The 25828-nt window shown below is 37.6% G+C and overlaps 2 protein-coding genes and 1 long non-coding RNA gene across 4 annotated transcripts; 2 read left to right on the top strand and 1 right to left on the bottom strand.

Annotated features, from left to right (window-relative positions):
- Nucleotides 1–551: 551 nt before the first annotated feature.
- med14 (mediator complex subunit 14) lies at nt 552–18341 on the bottom strand. Of its 2 annotated transcripts, XM_073855283.1 has the most exons (30): nt 17849–18341; nt 17489–17515; nt 17290–17391; nt 17000–17177; nt 16780–16909; nt 16477–16605; nt 16288–16395; nt 15966–16098; nt 15742–15890; nt 15534–15647; nt 15011–15135; nt 13703–13782; nt 13457–13616; nt 12125–12319; nt 11880–12014; nt 11708–11784; nt 11463–11623; nt 11226–11372; nt 7583–7674; nt 7328–7480; nt 5335–5604; nt 4840–5056; nt 4319–4444; nt 3441–3623; nt 2371–2609; nt 2090–2269; nt 1858–1965; nt 1654–1779; nt 1318–1507; nt 552–1239 (listed from the first exon to the last, which is right to left on the bottom strand). In XM_073855283.1, the coding sequence occupies exons 1-30, from the start codon at nt 18016–18018 to the stop codon at nt 1166–1168; spliced, it is 4278 nt and encodes a 1425-aa protein (XP_073711384.1). In that variant the 5' UTR covers nt 18019–18341; the 3' UTR covers nt 552–1165. The 2 variants fall into 2 exon arrangements, with proteins under 2 accessions (XP_073711384.1, XP_073711385.1); XM_073855284.1 differs by lacking the exon at nt 4319–4444 and having other exon boundaries at nt 17849–18340.
- Nucleotides 18342–19185: 844 nt separating this feature from the next.
- grtp1b (growth hormone regulated TBC protein 1b) lies at nt 19186–25771 on the top strand. The gene is made up of 8 exons (XM_055214950.2): nt 19186–19342; nt 19574–19716; nt 19842–20000; nt 20077–20201; nt 23610–23706; nt 24079–24251; nt 24995–25180; nt 25529–25771. Exons 1-8 carry the CDS (start codon nt 19287–19289, stop codon nt 25616–25618), a joined length of 1029 nt encoding a protein of 342 aa, XP_055070925.1. The 5' UTR covers nt 19186–19286; the 3' UTR covers nt 25619–25771.
- On the top strand, nt 21306–23193 carry LOC141350277 (uncharacterized). Its single transcript, XR_012358367.1, has 5 exons — nt 21306–21541; nt 21958–22051; nt 22188–22308; nt 22394–22508; nt 22635–23193. It is a non-coding gene; the product is annotated as an uncharacterized lncRNA (long non-coding RNA).
- Nucleotides 25772–25828: the final 57 nt, after the last annotated feature.

Genomic DNA, 25828 nt, shown 5'->3' with positions numbered 1-25828 from the left:
CTGTTTAAGACTATCGGGACTTAAAGGGACATTTCACAAGACTTTTTAAAGATGTAAAATAAATCTTTGGTGTCCCTAGAGTTCGTATGTGAAGTTCTAGCTCAAAATAACCCCACAGATAATTTATCATAGCATGTTAAAATTGCCACTTTGTAGGTGTTAGCAAAATTTGCAGTTTTTGGGTGTGTCCCTTTAAATGCAAATGAGCAGATCTCTGCACTATGACAGTGCCAGAGTTGGATAGTGCAGATTAAGGGGCGGTATTGTTATAATAAGATCCCCTTCTGACATCAGAAGGGGAGCCAAATTTTAATTACCTGTTTTTCAGTTTACTGGGTTGATCTTTTTCACATTCTGTAGGTTGATAGAAGCACTGGAGACCCTTTTATAGCAATTAAACATGGAAAAAGTACAATTTTCATGATATGTCCCCTTTAACAGATCTCTATACCTTAATTTATGATGATGCTTAGTTTTTGTATTTCAGGTAATTTAAGTTTTTTTTACATTGTTACTCCACTGTGGTTTAAATTTAATACAGAGAGACATAGTTCATAGTAAAAACTGTAACAATGTTTTAATAATGAATCTGTAAATGTTACACAATTTATTAACACAAAATATTTAAAATAATTCTGAAAAAATTAAATTGTTTCTAATGTTTATTAAATAGTAATAAACACAGAGAAAAATCTCAGATCGCTTTCATGATTCCAATGAATTACAATAAAACACGACCTTAGACTGTCATATTCAAAGTGACAGATGTACTAAGAAATCAAAGAAATGAAAAAACAAACAAACATTTAAATAGTGTGCCGATAAAGAAAAGATCCAATACCTACATAGTATTGATGACTTGGAAAAATACAGCTGTAGTTAAACATTTTTTCTATCACAATCGTTTCCATAAGAAGTGCATTTGACAAAAATAAATCAGTCAGCAGACCTAAGCCAAGCTATTTAAAAAAAATGAAAGTCCTGCTTTTGCTGCATCTGTTCATTTACATGCATCAATACAATACAAAAGGTCCGTCAAATTTCTGCTCCCTTATGGCAATATTATACACCAGAAAAAGAGTTTATTGGCTGTAGCAGATAACCTGATTCTCCCTGCATATCAAGGAGTTAATTTATTTTCTGATAAGTCCCGAGTGATACTGCGTTATGGTCGTCCACCAGGGTTCAGTGTGAGATTAGCCATGAGTTCATGAACCGCTGCAAATATTGTGCACTCCCCTAAAAAAGGATGACATATGGGTTATACAAGGAAATCTGAAAAATAAAACGATTAACATTGATCTTTAATGTGCAAACCTGCTCGTGGAGGATGGTGCTCATTGAATCTCCTGAGAATGGAGCTGACCATGAGGGCCGCGGCCCCAGATGAGCTGTGCTGGCGTGGAATATCGGCCTGCTGGGTCAATCCAGTTGCCATATCATAAACAATGGGAACTATGATGTTGATGGACTCCTGGGGTACCGGAAGCCTCTGGGTCAACTGGAGCTGTGGAACGGCATATATCCAAGTTAATACACATAAGGAATCCAAAGTAAATTCAAACTACAGTAGTAACAGGTGACAGCGGGCTTTATAACCAAACACTGACTTCAGGACAAAAAAAAAATTTAATTCACGTCAATATTACTTACAAAGAAAAGCATTTTGGTTTTGAGCACAACAGCGATGGTTCCTGGTGGGGCAATGGGTGGAGCGCTGGGTGGGATAGTTAGACAGAACTGCACATTCCAATTCAGCTGTGCCGCTTGGTCTGGGAACTAGAAGAAAAATGGTGGATTGAATACATTTCCAAATATATATGCGCAATACACCTAAACAAACATAGCCATGCTTACCAACTCCAGTTTCATAATTCGAACACAGTCTCTGAGAATATTGGTTGGAGCCCCTAACAGCTTTGTGAAGGCGTTTAGTGTGTTGTATTTAAAAGGAGGTCCAGCAACCTGAAATGAATGTGAAAGAAGATTAAACAAAATAAAGTCATTAGTAAAGCTTGTTCACACAAGCAGCCAACATTTACTTTATAATACATCAGATGAGAAAACTTTGTTTAGATTGATTTCTTACCCTGGTTTCGAAGAACTTTTCCAAAACTTGCAGCTCCTCCTGTGACCAAGGTCCAGTGTTTTCTGGCGTGACCTTCAGTTGCAACGTCTGGTAGGATTTGGGGTTTAAAGCCACCCTACACTTAAGCACTTCTGTTTTAAACATGATCACTCCTGGCTCGTTGGAGTTAACAATGGTGAGCTGCAGAGAGAAAACAGTTGAGTTTAATGATGTATCTATATGAAACGATTTTACACTGTTCTACAGTTTTTGCAAGTTTTGGCTACAGGTTTCGGACTCACATTGGGTTCCAACTGGATGATTCTCTGTAGGTGGCGTCTCATGATGACAGAGCCTAGGAAGCGCTCCAGGGGTGAGCAGAGGTAGCTGCCCGCCAGCCCTGGCACTGGACACGGCATGGGTGAAGGCAGAAGCAGCACGTGCAGTTTGCTGTGGGTGAGGATGGTGGGAATGGAGGCGGCCCATGAACGCTGGGGCAGTTTACGGGGAGGGGGCATATTGGTTGGCATGGCCTGGGAACCTGCGCGCAAATGCACACAGTTACTAAACTACTCAGTTACGACATTTTTTTATATGAAATAACAAGTTAAAGATTGCAATTTGGATACAAAAGGGACTGCAAAAAAGACACTCCACTTTTATTTAGAAAATATGCTCATTTTCCAGCTCCCCTAGAGTTAAACATTTGATTCTTACCATTTTGGAATCCATTCAGCTGATCTCCGGGTCTGGCGCCAGCACCCTTAGCATAGCTTAGCACAATCCATTGACTCTGACCAGACCATCAGCATCACGCCAAAAAACAACCAAAGAGTGTCGATATTTTTCCTATTTAAAACTGTTCTGTTACATCGTGTACTAAGACGGAAAATTAAAAGTTGCGATTTTCTATAGTCCCCTTGGTTACTTTCAATAGCAGGGGACTATTTTCGGGCACTGCGTAATATCACTACGCCTGTTGCCGCCATGTTACATCAGCAAAGTCCTTGATTATTATGCCAGTTTGAGAGTATAGTTCCTAACCATATCTGCCTAGAAAATCTGAACTTTAAATTTTTTGTCAGTCTTTTACACAATATAACTACAGAAGAGTCAAGTTTTAAATAGGACAAATATCAAAACTCTTTGGTTATTTTTTAGCGCAATGCTAATGGTCTAATCACATTCAATGGATTGTGCTAAGCTATGCTAGCGCCAGACCCAGATATCAGCCGAATGGACTCCAAAACGGCAAAAATCAAATGTTTAACTCAAGGGAGCTGGAAAATGAGCATATTTTCAAAAAAAGCGGAATGTCCCTTTAAGATGCAGACTTTAAACATGCCCTGATGTGTAGACTTTATGGACTTACTGGTTCCAGCTCGAGGAGAGTGGGATGCATCTGGAATGGGTGAGTGCAAAGAAGGGTTGCCTGGTGACATGCCGGGTATCCGTGCCCCAGGAGAGGGTCCAGAAACCTGCGGGGACAACGGCCAGGTCCCAACCCTCGGGCTGGCGGACACCATGGTGTATGGCGAACTAGGATCAAGAGTTCCTGCAAGACATTTGGATGATAATTCACCATCTTGATCACTGCTTAAAAACATATCTAAAGAATAGGCAATGTATGCCCATTCAATTCCAATATAGACTTTTTTGGAATTTTGGCTAAGAATGGGAAATGGGTTGATCCCTTGCAGAGGCTCAGAGCTTAAAGCAATAATTTATTCAAATGAAATGTACCAATCCTATAAAGCTGATTTGGATATTTTTCTGTGAAGAAAAGTATTTCTCAGTGTGATCAAATAAGGCATCATACTGGACAAAATGTGTGCAATGTTTTAATCAATGATCAATTTTATAACGTATATTGTTACATACAAAAAACTTAAACACGTGATTTAATTGTAACAATCAAATCATGCTCTAAAAATTAAATAACATGCAGCTATAAAGCATGATTAATATGTGAAATTATTTACACATAGCAGTACCAAATTTGAAGAATATAATCATGTGTATGATTCAGTCTGTTCACAGGAAATTGTAAGAGCGAGAGAGAGAGAATGTGAAACTATCAAGCAAGTGCCCATTATTTGCCGACTACATCACCACAGTGGTAAGTTACGTGGTAAAGACAGACCAGATGTTTTTCACCAGCCTTAACCCAAGTCTGAAAGCCCTGGACCAGAGAGATAAGAAGGAAAGCGAATCAACAACGCCCTGGATCCAGGCCTTCGAAGCACTTACCATGCGGGCTGGCAAAGTTGGAGGTCTGCCCCATAGAAATGCCCAGGGAAGAGGGAGAAGGGGTTGGCCCGAATGGAGAAGGGGCCCGCAGAGCTCCGCTAGGGGAATTGGCTGCGTGGATGTTCCCTGCACACAATTAACCAATCAACAGCTGACAAGAGCAAGTCTCCTGTTCTTTCACGCTCACTTTCACACACTCTGAAGCTAAAGCGGGTAAGGAGCTGCAGGCCCCGGGCATAGATGGGTATATGACTTGGGCACGACTCTCGAGTTTGCCGTAAGGTCAACTGTGGGTTTTTGGGCGCATAAGCATGGTGACGGTGTGAATGTGCAGACTGATGAAGGACATGCATGTCCACAGACAGGCAGAACTCAAAGGGGCATTCAGCAATCCGTGAGACACCGATGAAATAATGGGTTTGCTTCCACATTAGATACTCAGCCTCCAAGGTGGCATGACCAGCACTTACAGCATAGACAGAGCAAAGGAAAGTGTGTTAATGAAAGAGGTGCATATATACCTGGAGATTGTGTCGCCATCATGGATGGTGAGGGAGGCACATGGTACGGGTTAGGGGGAGAGGTGAGGGGCGGGTACACCCCTCTGCCTGGAGGCTGCGTCTGTGTGTGGGGCATGAAGGTGTCTTCCATACTTATGGGGGAGGGAGGGTTGTCATCTTCATTGACCGAGCGCCTTCGGGCATCCTGGTTACTGTCCACAAACATGTTCAAGAACGTCTGTGGAGAATAATGGAAGAATTAAGTAAGACTGAAAGCTGTAATGAAACATTTTATTGTGCAATACTAATGGTCTAATCAGATTCAATGGAATTTAAGCTATGCTAGAGGTGCTAGCGCCAGACCCGGAGATCAGCTAAATGGATTCCAAAACGGTAAGAATCAAATGTGTAACTCTAGGGGAGCTGGAAATTAGCATATTTTCAACAAAAGTGGAGTGTCCCTTTAATACCAGGTGAAATTTGTGCTCTTTGTGATGAAATCATTATAGTGGGTACCTTCAGTCCAGGGGCAGGATAGAATCCTTCAACTATCTTGGTGTTGTCAAAGAGACTGTAGGCCCCGTCACGGATGGCCACCACACCTCTGCTGCGGCAGTATATGTCAATGCAGTACATGTTGCGGAAGGCCAGACGGATATGGGTGGGTGACTGAGGCAGGATGGAGAAGCATTGGTAAGCTGTGTTAGTCCTTTGGGTGAGGCCCAACATGGGCACTGTGGGCAGCTTGTTGATGGCGTTCAGAGGAGCTTGAGTATCTGAAAGCACCTGAGAACAGAAGCAATATGTTAGTCTAACACAGACCTCTAATAATACTGTAGCTAGATAGTCTTACAATACACAATAGCAGTTTTCCTCCCAATATAGTAATCCTGCATTTTTAGGGAAAATGTGACCCTGTTTGAGAAATCCACAATAAAGTCTCCTAATCTAATTGATATTAGTACTATTAAAGTTACACTGATATCACTTTAATTTCTATCTTTGACATGGCCTTACTCAGTCAATATTAAAGATATCAAAGTTATACATCACAGAATTTTCTTTACATTATGTAGGATGATTTTATGGATGATTACAAAAATGACTTTAGATGGGATTTTACAGACAGGGTCACAAATACGATACTAGGGCTGAAACGATTCATCGAGTTACTCGATTTACTCGATTCAAAAAATTCCTCGAGGCAAAAATTCTGCCTCGAAGCCTCGTTAAATTCCTATGACGCGCACTACACGCGCCGAGATCTGATTCACACGGACCGTTGTTCAATGTTCAGGAAGCACATCATAGCGCGTGGTACATTTTGAATTTAGTTGGCGCGATGGCGGAGCGAATATGTCCATAAACGGCAGAGAGAGAATGTTTAAGTTTGGGATCATTACATTCAGCATCTGAACCGAAAACATCCTGCTGTTTCACCAAGCGTCGATGAAACAAGGTAACATAGCTTTCGCTGATTTTAATCCCATACTGTATTTGTAGCGATGTCGTTATGCGGTTTGACTAGATATGATGTTTAGCTTTGATGTTTTCGTATTCACGTTCAGTTGCTTAAAAAAGAACCGCTTCACAAACACGCATGCACTTTACAGGTGTGTGTACCAAAAAAACGGCACCACAGTGCAATCATATATGGGCAACTTGTAATCTGACATATTTTGTTCCATAATAATAATCTCTGTCTTATTGGAGTTTAGCATAAGGAAGTTATTCTCTCTCACGCGAGTCAGACTGATCGCGCAATGCATCACATATGCTTAAACTTTTATGTAGCCACGCAACAATAATTTCAGCATGCATTCACTGTATACAGCGGGACGTGATGTCGTAACGCGTTTTTTTCGAACGGAACCTAAAATGCATCGCAATGCAAGTGATGCAAACCAAATGCAGGGTTCTATTGAAAAGGAATGTATGTTTTTCTGCCGTACCAAAATGCAATGAAGCAACTGAACGTCTGACTGGGGTGTCACTCTTCCTCAAGCACAGCACGCGTGCACACAGAAACACAGGTGCACGTGCGCGCGCACACACACAGGTTGTTACCATAGCAAATAGGCTCACCCCAGAAATGATATATTACATGTTAGTAGCCTAATGGTAAATGCTGCAGGTGTAGAAATGTACATAAACCAGATATTTACTTTGATGTCAGTGCTAGATTACAGCATGAAACCTGTTATGCATATTAATAAATTAAATTGCTTAATTGTTGGCACTGGCACTTATAAACTTTGAAATTAATAGGCTTATTTTTTGGAGCCAAATACCTGTTTTTTTAGAAATAAAAGCCAAATGCTTGAACATTTTACAGCCACGTCATTTTCGTTATGCATTATTTGTTTTGGTTGTTTAAAAACACAAACAAAATTTTTATCCGATTACTCGATTAATCGATCGATTCAGTGCTAGATTAATCGATTACAAAAAGAATCGATAGCTGCAGCCCTATACGATACTATGCAATAGAGGGGCAAGTTAAAGATACCTGTAGAAGTTGTACTACATTGGGTGTCTTGTTGAACATCTCTTGAAGTTGGTGAAGAATAATGTTGTGACAGTTGCTACAGCCTGAATTTGGCCCCACAGTCCCCAGGGATAGATGGTATCGCTGGGTTACAGAGTTATATTGTATTGTCACCTACAAGAAACAGTAAACAACTATTAAATCAAGCAAAGACCAAAAAAAAAGACCAAGCAAAAGACCTTCAAAATCTTGATAGTAAGATATAAAGGTGTTTACCGAGCTGCCTTTTGTGCTGCCGTAACACAGAACCAGCTTCCGATAATTATAAAGTCGTATCTCTGAGAACAAGCTTAAATACGATGGCATATCTGTAAAGCAAAATGAAGATTAATAATGAACAATTATCCAGTTGTTTAAAATAAACAATTAAATAATTACATTAGTTAAAGGAACAGTATGTAAGAAATTTATATCAATTAATCATAAAATGGCCCTGATATGTCACTAGACATTAAGAAATCATGTTAATTTCAAATACTTATATCACTGACAACAGTGGCCCGGCCAGGATATTGTCATTTAAAAAGTGGAGTTGCAGCCCTCAACTGATGTTTATGTTGTCATTTTGTCTATTGGCCACCAGGGGCCCGTTCTTCGTACGTCGTTTAATACATCCAAGATCAAATGAGACATCTGAGATGTTTAGATCTCACTAATTATGATCTCGCTTATTTGGTTCTTTGAACACCACTGCTGTTGATTAGTATGGGAGGATTGAATTATCTGAGATCACTGCGCGTTCGTGCACTGCAAGAAAAGGCAATACATATCGATAGTAGAAACACTGATCAGCAACGCTGTGATTGGCCAGTTGTTACAATGGCCAAGAACACGCCCATTTTTTAACACCTACAGTCTGAGAGCTATTGATAAAAGGTTGTGATCTTTTTATGACACTGAATTTTAAAAACCCAGTTAAAGCTACTTTTGGACATAAATCACCATAAATAATGTAAAGTTTTCTGTAAAAATATAATCTTGATATCTTTACTATGCTTGTCAAAGATTGAAATTAATGATTGTAATTAAAATTTGATGCTCCTAAAGAACTTTAAGTCTCGTTTAAAAACGGTTAAATGCTATTTTGTCTGTTTGTAACAGCAACTTAAAAAGCAGAATAAAAACAGGTGCTGATGTGCGGGCAGGAGTGATGTCTCTAAACTGATTGATTGTGCAGATCATCTCTGGAGGCAGTTGCTCTTTCTTAAACCGACAGCCAATGCAACAATTTCATTTCTAATAAATAAATTTCGAATTGTAGTTTATTATAAGATTGTGTTTTCCTCTCTTTTGTGCAGTTGTAGATAATACACCAACACTTTTAGCAGTTCTCAAGAATGTGTTAAATGAAGTATGATGTGCGGTAAGGGAATGTAAATGCTATTCTACCTCAAAAGATTATAAAGTGCAACTGTTTCTGAGCAATGCACAGGACAGTAAAGAAATTCTCTCAGATGACAGTCCTTTATAGAGAAACTATATGCCTATATGCAAGTGGTTAAATAAGTTTTTTCAATTACATTATTCTTAACTGATTTCTGACTATATTAGCAATATTAGCAGTATTCCACGTTAACTGAAAGTCCTGCATCTGCTGAGTCTGCACAGAAAAGTGTAGTAAAGAAGATAAAGATATGTGAAAATATGTGCAAAAAACTTATTTGGTTATTTTGGTCATTTTTGTCAGGAAAGGGACAGGGTAACATATTTGTAGACAACGATTTAAAGATAGAACAGATAGAAATTACTAAACGAAAACCCTTTCATGCATGACATTGTAAGCTACTTGACAATCTAAAGACAAAATTAAAATAGGAGATTAGTTTATTCAAATGAAAATGAGTAATAGTCTTTATTGTACATAACATCTATTAGTGCTGGGTATGATTGATTGCTGTTTTTATTAAGGAAAATTCAAACAAATTTATTAATGAATGTGATCAGCATGTTTGTCTTCTCATTCGTTTAAGAATAATAATCAAAACACATGTTACACAAAAATAAAGAATATTTGTTATATTACATATTTTTTAAATAACATCGCTAAAAGATTTAATTAATCTATCCTTTTTTTATTACGTGTTGAATTTGAAAAGCTCTATATATTAATCATGCATCTTACGCAGATATAATGGAGAATATGCGACTGGGTCAGACTTTCCGTATCACATCCACTTAAAAAGGTACAAACTAATCTTGTTTACATGAAATAAGCCTGCTCCCGAGCAGGTTTGAGCTTACGGACCTGTTGCTTTGACAGCAAGTCTAGGATGAGCTTCGAAGAACCAAATAATCCAAGATCATGCCAAATCGTCAATAATCAAATCCAGCTAACTGAGTTAGCGACGTACAAAGAACGGGCCCCAGTTGTTTGATTGCAGTACCAGTTTTAGCCACAAGTTTTGTGATTGCAATACCAGTCTTGGCCACAATCATACATACTGTTCCTTTAATTTCTCAAATGTACATTACATTTACATGTATGCATTTGGCAGATGCTTTTGTCCAAAGTGACTTACAGTTCATTACAAGGGATACGTTTTTGTTATCAGTATTAGTGTTCCCTGGGTACGAACCCATGACCTTTTGACCTGCGAACACAATGCTTTACCACTGAGCTAAAAAAGGGAGTAATTAGCCATGAAAGGAACTTAACACTTGAACCGTACTATGTAATGTTTTGCTAAATATTAATATATCAAGCGGCTGTTTTTCGTTGATCCCATTTTTCAAAAACTTTAGTTGCTGTTAGAGCATAAATAATGCCTGCAAACTTATAAAGCTCAAAGTTCAATGCCAAGGGATATATTTTCTTTAACAGAATCAGCTTTTCACGGACTACAGAAAATGGCCGGATTGGACTACAGCCCTCTACTTCCTGGATATATAAAGTCAATTTAAGAGTTTTTGATTAACCCCCGCCCAAAGGAATACGCCCGTCATCAGCTAAAGTCCAAGTTACAGTCATGTGTAAGGTCTACGTCGTAGGTTTTCCGTAGGATGTGCATACCTTAAAAGTCACTGTCTATTTACTGTGGTAACACGCGTGGATACTGCCTACTAGCGGTCTGCATGTGGGTCTTGATGAGAATGACGCAGAAATTTTATATAAATAAAATATAAATATATTTTCTGCGTTGGTAAAACGGACGCACTGTTAAAATTTTGTCGAGGTGCGCCTCAGGTTACATACAGCGAATATGCAAAATACTGCATTTTCCTACACAGGAAACATGAACACGTTATATTGCGCACCGTAAACACAATCAAAGCTTCGAAAACACAGAAGAAACGGGACCTTTAAATAATTTTACAGTAAAATGCTGTACAAAGTGACAAAAAAACAAAGTCAAATAAAATTAGATTTTAAAAATATATATGGAGCAGGAATTTGAACCAATGACATTTCACAGTGGGAAGAACTACCCTCTTATCATGTGACAAGAAGTAAATGGAAAAAGCAACCTTCAAAATGTCTTGTTTGGTACGGTTTACAGCTACAGCTGATCATAGTACAGACGCAAGACTAATGGCCGTTTCCCACAGCACGCGGCAAGTGGCGAAATCGCCACGCGGCTACAGCTTTTCTTGTGTAGTGGAAGCATTTTGTGAAGCATTTAGTGTCAATCTGTTTATCTTCAATGACGCCTGCCATGAAGAGCCGTGTCCGCAAAAGGAATAAGATTTTGGGTGTACGAGCAAGGCGTGTGGACCAACTCCGCTTCACTTCTGTAAACGCCCCCGTTTTGCCGCTTTCGACACATCTCCTATTGAAAAAGAACTAAACAATCGCGGTTGCCACGTACCGTGTGAAACGCACATCACAAAGATTGTCATAGAAGTGAGCAGTTGTACTAACCAGGTACGGAGCGTGAGAATTCCATCACACATTGATAAAGTTGACTAATGCTGTTCCAGTCGTTTAAGAACATCTCCACCACCTTCCTGCCACCAACCGGCTCCGATAGGGGATTCTCATACGTCAGGTAGACATGCCGCGTGGAAGCTGGAATGACACGAGCGTCAAACATTATAACACACGTAAACAATTTATTATGCACATATTATCAAGCTTCTGGCACGTTACATTCTTCACCTTGATCTTTGCTAGATGTGCTGTTAAGAGGACAACTGGCAAAAATCAATTCAGCCACCCAAGTGCGATTATTTCGGCCCTGCAGCCGAAACGTGCAGTCGAGCAGGGTGCGTTCTAGAGCCTTTCTTGTTTCCTCACCCACTGCCTTACAAGGTGGAATTCTAGAAGAGAATGGGAATTAGCATATTATATACAGAAAATGTACAAAAAACAATGTGCCATAATATGTGGGTTAAAAATCTTACTTTAGAATACGAATGGCATGGCTACAACCATCTCCCTCCACCTGAACACCTTGGTGAGGAATCTCCATATTGGACAACTACATGAAAGAAAATGGCAAGGAAGAATATTCAGTAAAACAAAATCAGCACAAAAAAAATTTCCTTCAGTTGTCTTCTAATCTATATGTAATACCTCACAACGTAGTCCAATAAGGGGCATGTTGGTGTCACACATGGCCACCAGGTGGGCCAGCTCCTTATTAAAGGCACACATCTCTCCTGACCTCTTAGGCTTTTTCGGTTCAACAGCATTTTGCTCTCCTGACAACTGTGGGGAGTTCAAAACAAGAATATTAATTGTTAAAAGATACTACCGATCCATAGTACACAGTATCCAATAATATTAAAGCACTCAGCCTATTTTGTTGGGTAAAGTACCTTTCTCTTGGCCCCAGGCCGATTTATTCGACCAGAGGAAATGTCTTGCACGAGTTCCTCCAGGTTGGGTTTAAACTGCTGTAGCAGCAGAGCACAGGGCAGGCCGTCCTCTCCCTCTACCTGACTCACAGACAGGAAGTAGTACTTATACTGTAGCTCTGTCGGACTACTGGCCACATCAAACATCTCCACCACCTGAGAAAATATAAGTGATGATGTAAAGACTAAAACAAACACAGTTCTGTGATGCACTTACAAAGACTGTAATAGTGTTTTTGTTGACTAAAACAAATCAGCTATTATCAGTGGCGGCTCGTGACTGCTCATTCGAGGGGCGCAAATTCAAAGTAAGTTTTCGGAGTGTCGCTTGTGTTTTCAAAATATGTGTTTGTTGCTGCGTGTGGGCCATGTGCATCACGTGTTTTGTCAAAATAAGTGCCTGCTGCACACGCGTCAAAACAGTTTATAATAAAAGAGACGCTCACGTTCACAAATACACGCAAGACACTCCCTTAACAGTAAACTCTGATTTTGCATGAGATTATGCGAGTATCTAGCAAACGCGAGCGTCTCTTTTATCATAAACCCTTTAGACGCGTCTGCAGCAGGCACTTATTTTGACAAGACATGTGATGCCCATAGGATCACTCGATGCGCAGAACACATATTTTGAAATTACAAACCACACACATGATGGGCTACATACATGTCGTGACAAACTTCGCATTGAGCGCCCTCGAAAAAAGAAGTCACTGGCCGCCCCTGCCTATTATGCCCATTTTTACAAGATGTAATATAGGTGTACTGAATGAGTTTCAGCTCAAACTACCCCATAGATCATTTGTTATAGCATCTCAATTTGGGTGGGAGCAAAAAAGCACCTTTATCTGTATGTACCTTTAAATGCAAATCAGATATTTCTCCTCACACCATTACACTGAGCGCTTTTAGTTAAAATATATCTGATTCCTGTTAATATGGTCTGAGACATAGTATTTTTAGCATTAGCACTACAATGTAGTGCTAATATTTAAAAAAGCTTTGGGTAAAATTAACTAGACAGTCAGTGGCCGTGGGCGGGGCTTTGTCAGTGTGATGTCACATTAACAAGAGAATCAAAACAGCCTGTCTAATGAGACAGCTTTGGTTTAATGGGAATTAAAAAAATAAGAAGAGGGTGGATTTTTTCTTGTAGGGTTGATGTGTTCACACACTGCCAACACAAACGTCCAAACACCTTGAAAAAGTGGATTGTGCATAATATGTGCCCTTTAAGTTTGACCTTAAATTAAAAGCTAATTTAAAAAATAGATTAAATATTGAGGCATTTACAATATAATATTGTGGTAGGCGTGTGAGTCTGATGAAAAGGCGATGTTTTGACAGGTTGCCCACAGGGTGATCGGTTAAATTAGACAGATGGAGAGTGTCTGTGCACACAGTGGGAAGATGTTTCACAGACTGTCGACACCTCTGCTCTCCCAGCCAGAACCTGTTCAAAACACAAAACGTGTTCATGTCTGGCACTGTTATAGTCTAGATTTAAAACGGATCAAAAGTGGGAAAATCAAAGCTTACTTCAGCTGCTGTAACCATGTGATGATACGCTTCATGTCATCGTTGATGTTCTTCTCAATGTCGTCTATCACAGACTGATCTGGAAAAAGTCGAACAAGGTTAAGTATGACCGAGTCATTCACATATTAAGTTCATTAGAGCTATATAACATCATTACCCTATCTCACGGCAATTCGTGTTACAGTCAAAGAATTTTTTATTAAAGGTCACGTTCTTTCTGATCCCATTTTTTAAACCATAGTTAGTGTGTAATGTTGCTATAATAGCATAAATAATACCTGTAAAATGATAAAGCTTAGTTCACTGCCAGGCAATATATTTTCTTTAACAGAATTCACCTTTCAAAGCCTACAGCGAACGGCCAGTTTGGACTACAGTCATCTACTTCCTGCTTTAATGACGTCAGTAGATTTTTTTTTACTAAACTCCGCCCACAGGAATACGTCAGTGGCCAGCTAAGCTAACGGCAAACTAAGCTGCTGTCGAATTACAACACAAGCTACACAATCAGAAATCGATAAGTATTTCTGAAGGAGGGACTTCATAAAACAAGGAAAACATCAGACCGTTTTGAGGACAGTGAAAACAGCGCTATACAGATAAGTAAATTGTGTGAAAAATACCGCGTTTTTTACGTGTGAAACATGAACACGTGTTATATTGCGCACTGTAAACACAATCAAAGCTTCAAAAACTCAGAAAGAACAGGATTTTTAATTTATTTGTGCTATTGAGACAATTTTCTGGAGTTTTTTTGTGCCCCTGGAGCACGCAAGTCTTTTTCGTGACATTCAGCACGAATTTCTATAAATAGTTTTTCATGCCTGTGGCACGACTTTCTGTATCGTGGAATTTTATATTTTTTTGCTCATTGTTTTTCTTTTTTTTTAAATCATTGTCGCTTTGGGTTAGATTCGGGATTTGCGTTAGGATGTAATTTTATGTATTGGTTTCTACGTTTTTCGTCCGCTTTTAAAACTATTCTCGCCTGGAGTTTGGGTTAGAGTTGGGGTTTGGGATGTCGCAGAAAGTGATTCTAACCCAAACTCAAAGCGACAATGGTAAAAAAAAAATAGGACAAAACAATAAGAAAACAAAATCTAAAATTACACGATACAGAAAGTCGTTCGAGAATTTCATGCTGTGTGCCACGAAAAAGACATTCTTGGTACAGGGGCATGAAAACCAGCGGAAATTTGTGCCAATAGCGCAAATACATGAAGCAAAAATGTCATCACTATTACACGAATTTCCGTGAGATTGAGTTGTAAAATCATCATGTCTGTGCAAATTCATCTGTGACTGATCGAGTCCGTAAAGCATTGGCTGAAACATGCCCGAATGCAAATCGACAAATATGTGGAGGCACTCGGATCGGCCACAGGGCTCCAGTATTGGAATGACCAGTGTGGGTAAGGCAGTCTCTATGAATGCTGCAAACAAACACATTAAATAAGGAGTTAATATATATGTCAATCCATCACAGCCACTTTAGTCATAACTAAATGTGACCCTGAACCACAAAACCAGTCATAAATCACACGGGTATATTTGTAGCAATAGCCAAAAATACATTGCATTGGTCAAAATTATCGTTTTTTTATGCCAAAAATCATTAGGATATTATGTAAAGATAATATTCAATAAAGATATGTTGTACATTTCCTACCGTAAATATATAAAATGTATTTATCGTAAGTAATATGTGTTGCTAAGGACTTCAACTGGACAACTGTAAATACGATTTTCTCTATTTCGATTTTTTTTGCATCCTCAGATTCCAGATTTTCAAAAAACAACACCAGTAAGCACTTTTAGTGTAAAGACTCACAGTTATCACTGGGATTGCTGGTTTTCAGGATGGCTTTGAGTTCCTGCAGTTTCTGATGTGAGCGAGCATGCACGCTGTCAATCAAAAGCTTTTCCACTGAGAGATGATCAATCTGCAGAAAGAACAGACATTTTCGGTTTTTATATTTTTTATTCCACTTCTAAAATATGGAGGTCATACATTAATTCACTTGCATGGACACTAATCTTCATGGCTCTTTCCATTAACCTGGAATCACAGGCAGGCAGTGGAGGCTCATGGGAGATCTGTAATGGCTTGGAACCATCAGTTTCATCGATTCTGATGGTGACCTTGTGCACCGATGCCGTGCCAGTCTTTCTACCCAGAACCTGTTGACTACAAGGCAAACATCATGAGCCAGAAAACTTAAGAAAACGTCAATTCTGTAATAAGATGTTTTTTGAAACCTACTTCCAGACGGACAACGTGAGGCACTTGGCAGGGATGTATCGCTCCACCTGCACTAGATCACCCCATCGCTCTCTGACTAACATCAGAGTCTGTGAATGCAACACTTCGAGCTGCAGCGACAAGCAAAATGAGTCTGATGCCATTCATTAAGGAATTAATATGTAACCTGTGCCCAGAATTCCCGTATAATTCCCTTTACTTATATTTCAGTTTGAAATAAAGAATAAGGTGTCTCAAATCCTTTGACAGATATTTTTTTTTAAATGAGGGTAAACACTAAAATATAAAAAGACTAATATTATGTCTTGTGCTGAAAGGATACGAAGGCAGTTGTACATGTCCTGAAGAGGCTTGTCATCTCCAAACAAGCGGGACTGTACCAGTTCGTGGATATAATTGACCTGCATGCTGTGCACCAACGACCGTCCATCTAAAAGAAAGTGCATCAAATTTTACAAATATACATGTGGTGTGTGCTTGTTGTATGTATTATTCACTGACAAACTCTTACCTCCAGTCTCTTTGTCTTCCACAAGTATCTCCAGTTTCAGCAATCTCCAGGGAATATCAGGATCATCTCCCATCACTGTAAGCGTGGCCTCAAATTCCCCTTCAACTCGAAACTTCACACGTCCATTAGCTTGACACACCAAGAGAAATGATAAAGCAAGAAAGAGCGTGGGTGATACGAAAGATATGCGGAAATCTGACAACTGGCCAATCAGAAATTCAGAATCAAGCATTCAGTGTAATAATGCCCAAGATTCCTGAACCAAATAACTTTTCCCAAAGTGTGGATGAAGTTTGTACTTACCCACAGTTAAGTTTGCCAGCTGTGGAGGCAAATCAGTGGTGACTAGTCGATGCCGTAAGATCTGATTCAGTTGGTTTAGTGTCGTCTGCTTCTCTGCTTTGGTTATAGGGTCTGGAGGAATAATTTTGTCCTGAAAATATAACAGCATTGTTGTTTATTGTTTACAGTTTGTTTGCATATGTAGAGCTTTAAAACATTATTTTATAGATCAATTACTCACCCGAATACAAGTGGGTAGCCGTGGATAAGTACCCGTGGTCAATACATCTATGGCAAACGGGATGGCAAAGCTTGGCAAGCGAGCGTGTACCAAAGCATCCCTGGCCAGTGATGCGAGTCGGTCAGCTGTATCAACAAACAAGTATGCTTGTTGATCCAGAAATGAAGAAATCATCGCAAATAAGGCAAGAATAAGATAATTACATTAACAAGAATGAAAATAACTCATGATTCCTGGTAATCATTAGTGGTCGACTGATATTGGAGGAGATAAACAAATAACATACCGCACATTTCTCAACCTTCCCAGCATTACTTGCCCATTTCACGAGAGCAAGCAGGCGTACAAAGAGCTGTCGTGTCCGACTGGCAAACTGAACGATTTCAATTTTCCTGTCACAAATGGATTAAATTAATAATGTTTAGATGATGATAATTTAACACTACAATCTTTAAAACTCAAAGAATTGCCAGCTTGGCAGTTTCTTACCGTTCCATATCTGTTTTTCGAGGGAGTCTGTAAAAATAATAAAATGACATTGTCATATGACAGCATTTTACATCTTACAAACCAAAATAAAAGAAACAAACTGGAAAACACACAACTACTTTGGCTTAACATCTACACAACTACTCTGTTCAAGAGTTATGGTACTGTAAGTACACTGTAAGTTAGTAGGGACATCTGCTGGAGGACAAGCAGTATGATAAAGAGCAATACTGCCATATCCTCTACTACAAACTTAGATCATACAGTGAATGATCATAAATAATCTGCAAAACAATCGAGTTATATATCAACCTAACTTCATCCACATTTGACCATTCAAAATAATCCAACGTAACTTACAGCTCAGCTAGCAGAGTGATCTCATGATAGGTCCGCTGCAGTAAAAATTCGATCAGTAGGCTGAGTCGGACCCCTTGAGTAGCCGGAGCTCCTGGCGGGGGCTGTGGGGCTGAAGTCGGACCCCCGGCGGGCACCAGCTGCCCGTCCGAACCGATCTGAACCGGAGCCATTTTAAATTACTACGGGAGCGATGCGCGGATACCGAACCAATCCTCTTCACTAGCGTTTAGCGTAAACGGGGGTAATAGAATAACATACAGTGTTTGATCCGAAGCTGATGTGCGGACAAAACGATTTCACCCCATTGAGAAGCGAGAAAATTAGTCTATAACGTGCTAGCAATGTATAGATGGAGCCCCGCCATCAGCCACTGAAGAGCTGAAGCAGGAAACAAAACTCGTATTTCCCTAAATGGCCGCTGGGTGATTATTTTAAAATACAAGTTTAAAAGTGCCGATTCGTTGGATTAATTTATTTCACAACGCAAATATCTTGGAATTTTACTTAAAATTTATATATTTGTATTTTGTAAATATGAAGAAAAATATTTTTTTTAAAAACATTAGCTGCCGAAACTGTGATATCTGAGGGGACCTTTATTCTGCATCAGAAAACGGCTAAGCACAGCTTCCGGTGGATTTAATTTATTTACAAATAAACGTTTGCATGAGAAATATAAACAATAGCAAAATCACCCAACTTAAAATGAAAAACTCTGCAGAATACAAATGCAACATACAAAAATAAAATAACGTGTAATAAAATAATATATAAATACATTAGATAAAATTGAGGGGCATATTCTACATATACAAATAAATCAAACTTCGTCGCTGTTTTATTTTTCATTTGACCATATGAAGAGTATTATGTTTAGAAACAGAAATTCAGAAAATGTAACGTCATTCATTTCTACTTTTAAATTTATTTTGAAGGTATTTGCATATAGTTACATTGTAATTACCACCCATTCAATCAATGATACATTTTAAAAACATAGGTGTTACCGATATCGATATACAAATTTTGCGTTAATCTTGAATAAAAATACTAAAATACATTTTAATAATAATAATAATAATAATAAACAAACATTTTATATAAAACTAGATGCTGCAAGGTATGATAAAAATAGTCAGTTAATTGGTCCCAATATTTTGATAGTCATCCAACCATCGAATCATTCTTGAGAAAGTTTAAGTTCGATTTCAAATGATAAAACAAAAATCTTAAATATTAAAATAAAACAAAACTTAATTCCAGTTTTAATTTTAATTGCTCAATAGTTTCAAATTTCAGTCCAGCCCTCGTGGATTATAATACAATTGTTTACAACAAAACCTTATATAACCGTATAAGCAATGTAAGGTGTCTGTAGGGGTGGAGTTTAAACAGCTCATCTCAGTTGGAGTCCCGTTGGAAGAGGCGAACCATTAAAATGGAGAATCACTTTAATGATGAAAGCACGTCCAGTTCTTATAGCACCTGTAAACGGTATGATTAACTTTTTTATTCTTATTCTAGCTGTGCTTTTATAAAACACGAAAGTCTTTGCTTAACGGAGATGTTTTAAATCACCTGTGCGTCAGGTGATATCTGCGTCATGTCGTATAAACGCTCAAACAAGTAAATGTCACTGAAAACTATCTTAGCTTGTGGTGTTATGGTATCAGTTTCATATTCTACCCATTTAAATCTAAAATAAGTATTTAAATGTGTCATTAGGATAGACCAATATGGATTCGAGAGGTCAGAGGACTTTAACCATCAAGAGCGCATGTCTGAGTATGAAGCTTTTCTTAACAAAAGATCAAAAAAGTGGTCTAAACTTTTGCAGGGCACTGTCAATGTGGAGAAGAATCTGAAAGGCACGTATATGCACTCACTATATTCAACCACACACTTATGTTTGTTTATTTATTTATAGCTTACATTTGGAATAAAACATAATAACTTTATTAATTTAATAACAAAGGGGTCTCTTGGGTTGCAGTAAAGAGATATGTGAGGAAGGGAGTACCGTGTGAACATCGGGCTCAGATCTGGATGGCAGCTAGTGGAGCCCAGGATCAGATGGGGAGAAATCCTGGTTACTATCATTCTCTATTAAAGGCTCAACATGATCCTAAAGTTGAAGAGGCTATACGTGCTGGTATATTATTTATTTATAAAAAAACATATTGTATTATAAGTTTGAATTTGAAAAGACTTATAATGTGTCTTTTTAGATATGCACAGAACCTTTCCGGATAACATTCAGTTCCGTGACTCTTCCCATCCATGTTTACAAAGAGCCCTGTTTAATGTACTACTGGCTTATGGACACCACAATAAGGATGTTGGGTACTGTCAGGTACAATGTTAATTTGACATATTACTGCCATTTTACGTATCACAATGTTTCTGATGTGTTACATAAATCCAGGATGTAATGAACTTCTCTGTTTATAATTTAACCTAAAGCTATTGTTGTCATCCGTATAGTCTATTGTAATGAGTGAGGAAGTATTACATTCAAGACTGATGTAGTTTGGTACTGTTTACCCTGTCAATATTATATCTAAACCTGCTGTACCTGTCTGCATTAGTAAGTCACTAAGTACTAAAGAACAGTAAGTACACAGCAAAATCACCAGTGTGAAATTTTCAGGGATGGTGTTAAATACACAGTGTTGATGCTGTTTTAACACTATCTGGTAATAAAATAACACTGCCATTGCTAGGCCAGTGTTATATCCACGACAGTGTCAGTGTAAAACAAGGGTGTTACCAGATTTCACACTGAGCGGTGTAAATCAAGCCACGCCTCCACTAAACATATCCTGTCAGGGATTTTACCGCCATTTTCTTTCAAAGGAGGACTGAAGAGAGCAGGTAAATCTCATAATATTCACATGGTTTAGCTAAATTAAACTGTTATTTCTCTGTCTGACTCTACGCAGCCATTTGCCAAAAAACCTAAATAAGATATTTTTCCCATTTTATTTCCCCTTTGTTCGTTATTTGGTTCAGTTTAATCAGAGCTACCTTGTGTTACGTTGTTCCCTTGTTAGTTTGGTGTAAAGTTAAACTGCTAGCTAAAAGTTTTAACCAAGAAGGATAATATTAACAGGAGATATGAATGAATGTAAGAATTGAACCATGATAAAACGCGACATGCACTACAAATTGAAGGTATGAAATTAAGTTAAATGAAAGCTTGTTTATTCACCATATGATGCTCGTTATGAGGTAATCATCTAGGCTAGATACCGTGAGTTAACGAGGTCGTTTACATGCACGTGAGTGCACGGATATCGGTTAATTATTCAAATTACTGAAAAACACGGAGAAAACCGCAACCGCATCGTCATGTGTTGTTGTTTTTTTTAGATGTATGCAAACAGGGAAAATATCGCCAAACCAACAATTCATTTTACCTCAGAATATGCACAGATTGGATGCTTTGTGTGTTGTAAGCTTTTCATGGCGCTAGATGTCAGACAGATGCAAATAGCAAATACATACCAAAGTGTAAAACGTGTATGGCGAACATTTGTTTTTCTGTCATTATAGATGCTAGTTTGGTGAAAGTACACTGAGTGCTTAAAATCATTCAGAAGAGATGCTGTTTTAGGGCAGTTTAAAAGACCTGACATGGATGACTTCCAATGAGAAACGACTGCTAATACTTATATAAATTCATTACAGAAGGTAAGTTTATATATATATATATATATATATATATATATATATATATATATATATATATATATATATATATATATATATATATATATATATATATATATATATATATATATATATATAAATAATTTTATTTGACATAACTGAACAGTTAACCAATCTTTTTAGTAACGTTATATGTAGTTTTGTACATATTATGGTTATTAATCAGGCAAGAAAGTGACATGACCTGCTGCCAACTTTAATAAAAATATATTATCTTCTCATACATCGTTTTGCTATTGATATCATATTAAATAGCAATCAAATTGATTACTATTTTGAAAATGTATAATTGAAGATTCATATTGTCTTGAGTGCTGTTTTTAATATAAAAAGAATGTTGAGTTTTCAGAATCTTTATTGTCATTTTTGTGTGATAGGACCCTACCAGACTATATTTGAATACGGCATACCCATGAATTCTGGAACTTTTATTTCTTAACCCAGTTTGGAGGATAAGAGCTTACCAACTATGTGAGTACACACAGTACTTTAGTACTGTACACTGTCTCTAACATGATTATACTGAGATGATTTTGATTCAAATAACGGTTGAAACTGCATCCTTTTTCGTATTTTCTTGACCCTTTTTGTCTTTGAAAATCTGCAGAAATATGCTGAGGTGATGTATTGCAAAATAGCCAACATACAACAATTAAAGGATAATTGCAGCCTATATCCTGATGAAGATATGGATGACCCTCTGTCTGGTCAACAGGAGTTTAAATATGGTAGCCTAAGTGTAAATGGGTTTGCTACTTTTACGGTTTTAAAGTTTAACTGTATACTCATGGTGTTTAAATTCTGTTTTGCTAGGATGGGACAGTGACGTGGCAGCTCTTCCCTGGCTCATTCAGCTCTTGCCTTCATTTGTGAAAGGAAGAAAGACTGGAGAGGGTCAATGTGCAACTGAAGCTACTGATTGTGCTGTGTAAGTTTTTTGGTATTTTGTTCTAGTTATTTATTCAGCAGTTAGTTTGCTTGCATTGTTCACCCCATGTAAATGCATACAAGTTCATAAATACACATCAAATACATTCATCAAATACACTCTTAGGTGATGAGCATCAATCCATGCTTTGAGGGGGATGAATCAGCACAGCCCTGCCTGCTCTGCGTTGGGAACAAAAGTTGCATCCAGAATTTTTGCATCATTCTGGACCAAAAAGCCATTCGCTCCATGATGAAGACCACTGATGCAGCCTTCCACTACTGTACAGTAAAACAACTAAGGAACTAAATACCAGGTTGGAACGTGTTTAAGAAAAATGAAACGTCTTTTGAATTGAAATGTCTGTTTTGTTATGGAAAAATCTTTAGTATTGTGAAGGATAAGCATTTCTGCTTGCCGATAAGGTAATTGCATGTATTTTAATGTTCAAGTTTTGAGTAGGGTGGCTAATTTTTTAACTCTTATTTGATTTATTAAAGACTTTATAATAAGTGGTTTTCATGTCACTGCGCTGTGGTATAAGATAACTTTCATTATTCCATACTGTATTCTGTTTCTAATTGTAGCTGAGGTATTTAAATAAGCAGTGTTAAATGCAAAGTGTTGTGTGTATCAATGTAAATATTAAATGTGATTTACTTTAATAAAAAGAGGTTTTGCAATATTTCTTGTCATTTTTCTTTTATAGAAACAACCCATTAGCAACAAAGGTGGCTATTACTCAGTATTTTAACACTTAACATTGTTGAATTCACATTACACTGGTGTTGACCTTAAATTAGGAGTGTTAATTTTTAACACTGTATTTCTGTGCCAACACCAGTGTAGTGTGGAAACAACAATGAATAGTGTTGAACAAAGTGTAAAATTTAACAATATTGAGTGTTAAATTAACATATAATGGGTGTTGTTAAATTAACACTACACTTTTGACTAAATTAACACAGTGTAGTGTGGACACATATACACACTTTGCCGGTGTTAAATTTGACACCGTGGGTGTTATTTTAACACCAGTGATTTTGCTGTGTACTAAAATAAATGTCATCTGTAGTAGCCTACTTCTTGTTTATTTTTTAGGGAATGAACTTTGTTGCTGGTTACCTTCTCCTTATCACAAAAGATGAGGAGAAGTCTTTCTGGTTAATGGATGCTTTAATTGGTAAAATCCTACCAGGTCAGTTTTACTCTTTTACACACTTTTATATTTATAACATATTACACATCATTTAACAAGCATCACTACATAATTCCCTCTGAATTACTTTTTTCTGCTCTCATCACATCACTATTTATTAGGCTTAACCAAATTAGTGCATTTTGAAGGGCATGAAACATTACATGGTGATGATGACATCAAAGACATCTAAATACAATAGAAAGTGTATTTCGGTGGGAGTGCGCTTTAGGTGAACAGCAGAATATTGAACCACTAAAGACCAAATTTGTTTAAATAATTCTGATAACTCTTATAATACTGGCTATATACCCAAAAGTTACATTTCCTATTCATATCTCAATTCTGTATCATGTTTGATGTGGTTTTTAGATTACTACACACCATCTATGTTGGGGCTTAAAGTGGACCAAGAGGTACTTGGGGAGCTTGTCAGAATGAAGGTTCCTGATGTCGGCAAGGTTATGAATCAGCATGATGCAATATGGACCCTGGTGGTCTCAAGATGGTTCATCTGCCTTTACATTGATATCCTTCCTATAGAGGTGAGAACAGCACAAAGGTTATCTTATATTATCTTGTGAAATCAATGATGTATATAAAATTACATTATTAGCACACTCTTAAAAATAAACGTGCTTCCCGACGATGCCATTGAAGAAGCATTTCTGGCTAAATGGTTGTATAAAGAACCTTTTGCATCTGAAGAATTATTATTTAACATTCTTCAGTTTATAAAAAGGTAAGAAGAAAATGGTTATTTAAAGGTGCAGTGTGTACTTTTTAGAAGTATCTCTTGACAGAAATGCAAAATAATATACAAAACTATATTATCAGAGGTGTTTGTAGACCTTTTTATAATGAACGTTTATGTTTTCATTACCTTAAAATGAGGCGTTTTTATCTACATACACACACAGAGGGTCCCCTTACATGGAAGTCGCCATTTTGTGCCGCCATGTTTCTACAGAAGCCCTTAACGGACAAAGTTTTTTTTGTTGTGTCCGACGATGACATGTTTTTCTGGTGGCGGCTACCGTAGCTTCTTTATGCGTTTCAAAACAAGGGGTGAGCAGTGGACTGAATTGCAGTGGATTGCAATTCTCAATCTCACCACTAGATGCCGCTAAAATGTACACACTGCACCTTTAAAGAAATTTTGACTGAACGGTACTTTGAGGAACTAAAAATGTTTCTTCAATGACTGTTAAGAACCTTTAATTTAAGAGCGTTTGTAAAATGTAAATTAAGTATTGAAATCAACAATTAGGACATGTGTTGCTTTTAGACAGTGCTTAGGATATGGGACTGCCTGTTCTATGAGGGATCCAAGATCTTGTTTCGTGTGGCTTTGACACTAATCCATCACCACCAGAACTTCATTTCAAAGGCACAGAGTCTCCAAGAAATCTGTGAACGCTTCAAACAGATAACCTGTGGGGAGTTTGTGGAGGACTGCAATAGTTTTATGCAGGTACATTTTGTTCCTACATTTTGATTTAGAAGTAGGGATGCATAACGATTAATCACGATTAATCTATAGCAGAATAAACGTTTTTGTTTACATCATATATGTGTGTGAACTGTGTATAATAATTATGTATTTATAAATATGCACACATGCATGTAAAATTTTAAGATAAAAAATATATTTATATAAAGTTATTATAAACAGTTCACACACATGATGTAAACACAGGACTTTTGTTCTGCTATAGATTAATCATGATTAATCGTTATGCATCCCTATGAAGCTATACTGATAGAGCATATTTGGTAAAATGTTTGATCTGAAGTATCTTTATTTATCCTTCAACATTAGAAAATCTTTATGGAGCCTGGAGGTCTCTCTATGGCAACAATCACTAAACTCAGAGAGGTCTGTAGAAATCGCATTGCTACTTCTGCATAAAAACTATGTCATATGTCATACAAATTTTGCTAACATGACTGCATCCGAGTTAAAAGTCTCTTATTAAGAAGCTGTAAAAGTTTCAACGTTTTTTTATTTGCTCATAAAAATGTTGTTTTGATAAAAGTGATTAAATGCATTATTTTGTTTAAACTCTTTTGAATGGTTTTATTTTCTATATTAATTTATAGCTGTGTTGTTTGGGTTGGT

The sequence above is a fragment of the Misgurnus anguillicaudatus genome, chromosome 17, assembly GCF_027580225.2.
Source record: "Misgurnus anguillicaudatus chromosome 17, ASM2758022v2, whole genome shotgun sequence".
Lineage (NCBI taxonomy): Eukaryota > Metazoa > Chordata > Actinopteri > Cypriniformes > Cobitidae > Misgurnus > Misgurnus anguillicaudatus.
Note: the sequence above shows the minus strand (reverse complement) of the source record. Positions and strands in the feature narration are given on the sequence as shown.

Bases quoted from the DNA above. Each gene is read 5' to 3' on its own strand.
- med14 (XM_073855283.1), bottom strand. From the start codon at position 18,018: ATGGCTCCGGTTCAGATCGGTTCGGACGGGCAGCTGGTGCCCGCCGGG. The intron at 17,178-17,289 runs TGCGGTATGTTA...TCTTGCCTTATT, and splicing joins GCTGGGAAGGTTGAGAAATG to TGCGATGATTTCTTCATTTC. The intron at 1,508-1,653 runs GTAAGTAATATT...GCCGTTCCACAG, and splicing joins AAACCAAAATGCTTTTCTTT to CTCCAGTTGACCCAGAGGCT.
- grtp1b (XM_055214950.2), top strand. From the start codon at position 19,287: ATGGAGAATCACTTTAATGATGAAAGCACGTCCAGTTCTTATAGCACC. The intron at 20,001-20,076 runs GTATATTATTTA...GTGTCTTTTTAG, and splicing joins TGAAGAGGCTATACGTGCTG to ATATGCACAGAACCTTTCCG. The intron at 25,181-25,528 runs GTACATTTTGTT...CTTCAACATTAG, and splicing joins ACTGCAATAGTTTTATGCAG to AAAATCTTTATGGAGCCTGG.